The sequence below is a fragment of the Gavialis gangeticus genome, unplaced genomic scaffold (assembly GCF_001723915.1).
Source record: "Gavialis gangeticus isolate Ggan-Ray unplaced genomic scaffold, GavGan_comp1, whole genome shotgun sequence".
NCBI lineage: Eukaryota > Metazoa > Chordata > Crocodylia > Gavialidae > Gavialis > Gavialis gangeticus.
Window position 1 is genome coordinate 16,492,856 of NW_017729034.1, and position 8,198 is coordinate 16,501,053.

The 8,198-nt window shown below is 48.8% G+C and overlaps 1 protein-coding gene across 1 annotated transcript in view; it reads left to right on the forward strand.

Moving 5' to 3' along the window:
- The window catches only part of CLCN1 (chloride voltage-gated channel 1), a 106,609-nt gene that overhangs the window by 25,054 nt on the left and 73,357 nt on the right, over positions 1-8,198 (forward strand). Inside the window, exon 2 of the mRNA XM_019526678.1 lies at positions 6,794-6,947. Within this exon, the coding sequence (XP_019382223.1) occupies positions 6,794-6,947 (154 nt within the window). The remainder of the gene's footprint in view (positions 1-6,793; positions 6,948-8,198) is intronic.

Consider the following 8,198-nt stretch of genomic DNA (forward strand, 5'->3'; position numbering starts at 1 on the left):
GGAGTCGCTGCCTGCCCTGAGTGAGGCTCTTCCAGCTCTGGGAAACTGCTTCACGGGCTCCGCCAGCTCCAGGGAAGTGCTCCACTCCCCAGCCCTGAAGCTACGTGCCTCCTTGCTCCCTGAGGCAATGTGGGGGAGCGGAGCAGTTCCCCAGAGCCGGCAGAGTCCATGCCAGACCCCTGCCTCTGCCTCTGCCTCGAGGAGGAGCTTACCTTTAGTAAGTGTCCCACGCTGCAGCCCAGCTCCTCTCCCAGCGGGTGCATGGCCTGAAAATATTGGTGTGCGGCCAGACTTTTACTTGTGCACGGCCGCACACGTGTGCACCTTAGAGGGAACCTTGCCCACACCACACAATACTCCTCTTCCCTGAAAATAAATTACACTGTTCAATTTAAAACAGAAAAAAAGAAAGTAGAACTGGCAATATGATAATATATGCTTTCCCTGTATTCTCTGAAGGACAATGCCCAGGAGTGTTGCCAGGCCTGGGTGCCTGCTCTAGGGCAGATTGCAGCCATCTTAAAGCCCACAGGCTGGCAGGGCCCATTCCTCTCTGGCTCTGCCAGCTATGCAGTTTACCTTCTCAATGTCCCAGTTCTGCCCCTGCTCCAGGCTCAGCCCCCAGAAGTGGTGTGGAGACAGCAATGTTAGTATAGGGACTATACATAAGTCTTCAGTCCTAAAACATACTTGTCAGATGAGTAGAGGTCTACTTAACTCACCATGGGACAACACAATTTTCACAGCTTGGTTGCAGCATGAAGAGCCAATTTTGTGGGCTTTTCTTGGTGGCTCCACCCCTCACCCCTGATTGGCAGATCTGCCATATAATTTAATACCAAATTCCATGGAGAGTTAATTTCTTTTCACTCATCTTCAAGATGAAGCATTATATTTAACTTCTTAAAACATGGCACCAAAACATTTTCACTTTACTGACTGGTGCCTTCACTTAGTCTACGTCACTATCAGACAGTAACTCTCAATCACACGATCTATGGCTGCAGTGATTGTCACATTGTCTTTGTATTGTGGTAAGCATTGGGACATTCTAAAACAGCTTATTATATGAATAATATGCTTGGGGGGAGTGGGGGTTAGGTTGATTTTGCAGGAAGTCGCAGCCAATGCAATATTTCCTGGTGATCATGAAAACCATGAAACCATGAATTAAGTAGACCCCTACAGGCGAGACTGGAAATGAAGGAAGCAACTGTTTTGCTCTAACAAGTACAGCTTAGAGCTATCTTGGGGGAGTGGCTTCAATGGAAGGCATAACATTTTGAGTAGGCTGCATAACCTTGAGAGAGTTCAGAAAAAGAAAGTAAAGATGTTGAGGGTTATGCAGAAAGGTTAAAAGATATGCAAACACAATAGTTGTAGGGAGACAAGGCAGAAACACTGAGACATTTCAGAGACATTCTAGGAACTGTGCAGCCTCCTGGGGCACTAAGGATAGAATATAAAATGGCAGGGGCAAAATCTGGCTTTTCTCTCAATTGGCTCTGTATATGTGGCATTGTGGGACTCAGAATTTATCATTTTGGTGATTCAAGATCAAACATCCTTAGTTAAAAAGTCAAAATGTGCTGTTTCCTTTTTCTAAAAGCAGTCTCTTAAACTCCCTCTGCATATTAAGGTTTGGTCTTAGATCTTCCCATTTAGCTTGTCATCACTCTCGTAGAGGCCCACCAGCATAGGTGGAGGGAGAAAAAAATATCTGGGGGTGGGGCTGAGTGTGTGCGCATGCACCCCACCCCTATCAGGTAAGTCTGTTGGGGGGGAGGTCCATGGGTGAGGGATAGATTGAGGCCCTGCCCTGCACATCTGGGGCAGGATGCAGGACAAAGCTGCGAGTGGTTTATCCAGAAGGCGCCTAGCACAGGCTCCTGCTGCTGTGCGCACCCTGGGAGGTCATGGGGGGCAGACATGTGCCCCAGGTCGGCATGTGGGGCAAAGGCAGGCAGCTGCTGCAGGCTGGGGCTGGGCTCTTTCTGGCAGTGTAGCTGGGACAGGCTGTGCTCAGGGCAAGCAGCTGTGGCACTGGGAGTGGTAGTTAAGGTGAATTTTGGGGTGGCTGCAGCCCCCCCTCCCTATAGCCCCCTCCCAGTGCCACTGCCACCATCCCCAAGCACAGCCTGGTCCAGCCCACTCCTGCCAGGAAGAGCCCAGTGCAGCCCCGGCCCCAGTCCATAGTGAGGAGCAGCCTGCCCTGCCCTGCACAGATCTGGGGGCACATGTCCCCCATGCCTCCTGGGGTGCCCGTAGCAGCGGGTGTTGCACCCCCTGGACAAACCGCTTGCAGCTCAGTCCCATGTGCCACCGGCTGTGCAGGACCTGCCCTAGTTCCAGCCCTACTCCTACTCCCTCCCCACCTCTGCTGCAGCTGCTGGAAGCCTGTGGCAGGGCTGCCTTGTGACCCTACTGCTGCCCCACATTTGTGGGGGGCGAAGCCCTGTTAGCCCCCCTCTTCCACTGCCTATGCCCTCCAGGGCAAATTAGATTTAGAGTGATGCCACTATAACTTGTAGAGGTGTAAATATGGGCTTAGTTCAAAGATGATGTAGATGCACAGATAACAGTGAGGTCATAATTGGTTTAGCAGCACTATTTATGATTTGTTGTGAAGGATCCCAGGCTGAATGTGTAGGGTTGGCAGCTAGGAAAAATGTCCTTCCTTGTAAAGGCAAGGTTCTTTGGGTAGATGTGATATCTTTTAGCAGACCAACTGAGTAGTTGGAAAAAAGTTTTTTTGTAAGCTTTCAGGCGCAATCATCCTTCTTCAGGCATATGAAGTCTCTGCTGTTCTGAGACTCCAAGGAATGAAAGAAGCTAAAAGTGTGACAGGATGCCAGTGAGAATGTAAATAGGAGGAAATTAGGAAAACAAAAGGTAGAGCAGGGAAGGGAGTGGGGACACAAGGGGGAAAAAAGCCAAAGGTAAGTAAGGGAGACTCTACAGTAGTAGTTTTCCAAGGTGGAAAAGAGGCTGAAAATGAAAAGGTAACTAGCTGAAAATTAGGAAGACAAAGGGTAGAAAAGGAGGGGAAGTAAAGGGTACAAGGTCAGGTCTGGCAATTATCTGGTGAATCAGGTGTTAGGCAGGTTGTAATGTGTCATAAATCCAGTGTCTATATTGAGTCCATGATTTTTTGTATCCAGTAGATTTATGAAGTGAAGTTCGTAGGCTTGACTATGAAAGGTGTTTTGTAAGTTCCCTTAGAGGATTAGAACTGAGAGATTGGAGAGGGAGTGATTGTCCTGTGAGAAGTGTGTCCCCACAGGTAACTGGGTGATCTTGTCTTTGATACATTTTGGTGTGCATTCATTCTGGTGCTCAGTTGTTGTTTGGTTTCTCCTACTTATTTTCCATCAGGGCATTTCATGTGCTAGATGAGATATATATAACCTTTCTGGAGGCCCAGGAATGGTAATGGTTCTGTTGTGCGGTGTGGTTACTGTGGGGGTGGTAATGTGTTGGCAGGTTTTGCATTTCTTGTCCTGGCATGGTCTGACTCCATTAGGGGTGGTTTGGGTCTTAGGGAATTGCTTCTGGTGATGAGGTTAGCAAGGTTCAGTGCTTGTTTAAAGGCTAGGATCGGTGGTTCTGGAAAGATCTCTTTAAGATTTGGGTCTTCTTCTAGTATGGGTTGTAACTGAGCATTTTCTGTGTAAGTTCCAGGGAAGGGTCATAACTCATGGTATGCGATTTGTGGGGATTTTCTTTTTGTACTGCAGCATATCTTCACATGATATCTGGGTGGCTCTTTCAAAAGCACAATCTATCCCAAGGGAGGAGTGTCCTTTTTGGGTGAAGGCTCTTTTGAGATTTCTGAGATGGCAATCATGGGTATTCTTCTTGGTGCAAACTTGGTGGAATTGGAGAGCTTGGCTGTAAAGTACAGCTTTCTTGGTGTGTTTAGGGCAGGGGTTCCCAACCTTTTTATGCTGAGGTCTGGCTGCAAACTGTGGACCAGAAGTCATCACAGACCAGACGTGGCCACAGACCGGCAGACCACGGATCAGACATGGCTGGCATACTGCAGGCAGGCAGCCAACCCTTTTTTATACTCAGTATAAAAAAGGGTTGGCTGCTAGTCACTTCTAGTCTTCAGTTTGCCGGTCTGCAGTCACTTCCAGTCCAGCAGCCAACCCTCCTGTGGACTGGCAGCCAACCCAGTACTGGGCCACGGCCCAGGGGTTGGGAGCCCCTGGCTTAGGGTGATTGCTGGTTTTGTGTAGACTCAATATAGATGTAACAGGCAGTTTAAGGGGCACTGACCTTCCAAGTGTTCTACATTGGGCTCTGCTTGAACGCTTGTGGGAGATTGTCCCAACAAGGGCACCATATTTCTAGTTCAGATTGTCTCCAGCAAAGGGATGCAAGATTCAAAAAGCAGCTTGGGAGCCCGGGAAAATTCCAGCCCAGGGATTGGCTGGGCAGCTCCCCTTAAAACTGGAGTGTCTCCCTGCTCCCATAATGGAGAGAGAGAGGCACGCTGCGTGAAAAGGTCTGGGAAGAGCCTTCATCAGTGTCCCATCCTGCGGGAGCCCGCTGGACCCCTCATGGGCAGGCCAGAGGCCAATGGAGCACCTGAAGGGTCAAGCAGGAGAGAGCAGACCCCTAGGACGTGCATGAGGAGTTTGTGAGAGAGCCGAACAAATTCCTTAGGGTGGGGACACAGCCCTGGGAAGCCTCTAGAGCAGCGTTTCCCAACTTTTTTCACCCCACGGCAAACTTACATGGCCTCACCCGCCTTACGGCACACTGGCTGAGGGGGGGTGGTAGCGAGTAGGCAAACGCTGCAGACCGGGGGGGAGTGGCAAGCGGCCAAACACTGCAGAGCGGCGGGAAGCGGGTGGCGCAGCGTTTGAATATAGGTGTAAATAATTATCAACTGTTATTCTTGTATAGACTCATCCTTGGGCATCGTAAATAGAGAGTTTCAAACTTTTGACATTATTTACAGTTTGTATGCATGTAGCAAGTATCTCCTGTATATAATTAAATTCTGTAAACAGTTAATTATGAGTCTGCAAGGTCTGTCCATTGTAAAGGGAGCCTTTCCTCTCAGGGAGCCTCTGGTCACTCCTATGTGAGCTGAGCAAGGGGTAGAGCTACCTGGCACCCCAGGGCCAGAACAACTGGACACGGCTGCGGTTAGAACTGCACCGCAAGAGTTACACAGACAATGGATTTATGACACATTACAACCTGCTTGACATCTGATTCACTAGGTACCTGCCAGACCTGATGTTGTACCCTTTCTGTTTCCCCACTTCCTCCCCTCCCTCTCCTTTTCTACTCTTTGTCTTCCTAATTTCCAGCTACAGTAAAAGCTTTGTTATCCAGCACCCACAAGGAATGGAGGGTGCTGGATAACAAAATATGCCAGTTAACTGAGTGGCCCAAACAGGTGTCTTTGCCTGTTCAGGCCGCCTCTGTCCCGCCACGTCTGGGGTGTTGCTGCCCCTCCTGCCACATTGCTGCCCATCCCACGGGCCCTGTAGGCCCCAAGGGACAGGGAGGGGGGACCAGTGCAGGCTGCTTTCCCCCGGGCCATGGGGGCTCTGCAAAACCAGAAGTGCCACAGTGGGCACTTCCGGTTTAACTTTTCCCTTACAAGTCGGCATGCTGGTTAACAGAGTTTGCCAGCTTGTAAGGTGCTGGATAACTCCGCTTTTACTGTATTTACTTTTTCACAGACAGCCACTTTTCTACCTTGGAAAACTATTACTGTAGAGTCTCCCTTGCTTACCTTTGGCTCCCTTCCCTGCTCTACCTTTTGTTTTCTAATAAAACATACCACATCTACCCAAAGAACCTTGCTTGCCTATGTCCTTAGACTCACACAGTTACAACCAAAAACCCAGCTTACTTGTAAAGTAAATATCTTTGATCTGAAGTCACTGAGAGATGATGAACATAGAGCATGCCTACACAAAATGCTACGTCTGCTGATGAACCATGACACCAATGCTGCTGTGCTGTAGGGTCGAACCGACCCGTGTGCTGCTGGGACGGCACAGTAATAACTGCGCAGTCAGGGGCACGTGTAGATGTGCCATCACAGCATTTATTTAGAGATGGTTTTCAGAACAGGGCTGCACATCAAAATGTGGTGTTAATGATACTGTTAAGTTCAAAGAAAGAGAAAAGATGATTTGTTATCAGTTCATAACGGAATTCAAACTACCAGTCGTTAGGGATGATGGGAGGTGACTGCGGTTTGGATAAGATAAACCTTGAGGTCCCTTCCACACTGTGATTCTATGAGCCCACTAGATATCCTTTCCCTATCAATTAACCTCTGGTCCATTTCTGGGGCGAAAGCCATTGGGAATCTGCAGCACAAACACAGGCTGTGGATGGGGCCAGAAATCAGCCAAATGTTGATAGAGATGCTGTATGCTTAAGAGATGGTCAGTCATGGGGGATAAGTAATGTTTATGCCAAACCATATCCCAGCCAATGGCTCTTGGAAGTAAACCCCAGCTGTTACTGGCTGTACTATGTACCCCAACAAGAAGTGATAGACTGCAGCCAGAGGAATTGGATTAGTGGCCACAACCAAGAATATTAAGCTTAAGTATTTGAGCACCAGAGGGATAGGAGGACAGACAGCCAAACTGTGAGTGACTGAATCTTTCTGTGTTTCTGTCTTCTCTGAGTATGTTTGGGTCTGTACAAATTACTCTCATTGGATCTGTCTGTCTCTCTGTGGACCTGTCTGCTGTGAACAAGATAGTAACTGCCTTTTAACTCTCCTCTCTCACACTGTCTGCTCCTCTAGCTCTACGGGCAATATACAGAGCAGCTCTCTGACTTTGCACAGAAAGAAGCAGCAAAACTATTGAGTGATAAAGAGGACCAACGAAACAGCCAGCGCCCACTGAAACAAGACAACCAGTCAGAAGTCAAAGAAAACCAGTACTCCAAATGCCAAGGTGGGACTAATTAGCTCTGCCAGCCAGTCAGGCTTATTTTGTTACTAAAAAAATTGGTGGACTAGCCAGATGGATGAAATTTAGGTGGAGTGAAAGGGGAAGAACGAACCCTTGTTCTGGGTAAAGGGGGAGGAGGAGGACGGAGTCCTATTACCAGGAAAAGAAGAGGCTAGCCAAGATTAAACTTCTCTTCCATCTGCTTCCCAGGAATACCCCAAACCCATTTGTCAGCATGGGAAGACTCCAAGTCTTCTCTCCTTGCATAACACAGTGGGTTACAAATCTCTTTTGGAGCATGGATAGTTTTCTCATAGGGCCATATCTCTTGCTAGTACTCAAAGAGTTAAACTTCCCAATCACTGCAAACTGAAGAGGATTTCATGTACTTACTACAACAGGGATGTATGTGCTGGGTCTTCCAGCAGTAGGTCATAAGCAGGAATTCTGGTTTTCTCTGTTTAAAAATCACAAATTCTCTGATTAAAACCTCAAAATCTGTGTTTTTCTGCAATTAAAACGAAATGCCACTATATATATAGGTATCAGTATAACACAAGGTTTTCCTGATATATTTACAATTTTAAAGCAATTTGGAAGCCTACCAGTGCCTCAATCATTATAATAAAATAAATTCTAAATACCTATATATTTAGGCATTTGATTTTGGGTTTTTTTATCATGGAAAATCAGTGCTCCTGACCCCTCTGCTCACCAGGATACAGGTCCAGTTGTGGCTGACCTCCCACTGCTTTGTGGCTCTGGGCAGTCCTGATATGTATGTGTCCTGCCCATGCCATTAACCCCCACTTCCAACCCACAGCCCTGCTTGTGCCCCTCACTCCTGACCTGCAGCCCCTGAGCCCTGCCAGTGCCCCTCACTGCCAACCCAAAGCCCCCACCTCCCAGGCCCTGCTGGTGCCCCTCACTTCTGACCCTCAACCCCCATTCCTTGCCAGTGTCCCCCACTCCCAACTTGCAGCCCCCTGGCCATGCCAGTGCCCCTCACTCCTGACCCTCAGCCAACCACCCCCTCAGCCGTGCTGGTGCTCCTCATTCCTGACCCACAGCCCCCTGTCTCTGCCAGTACCTCTCACTCCTGACCCACAGCCCCCTGTTCCTGCTGGTTCCCTTCACTCCCAACTTAGAGCCCCCCACACCCTCAGCCCTGCTGGTGCCTCTTATTCCTGACCCACAGTCCTCCAATCCTGGCTAGGGCCCCTATTCATGACCTGTGGTCCTCTGTCCCCCACA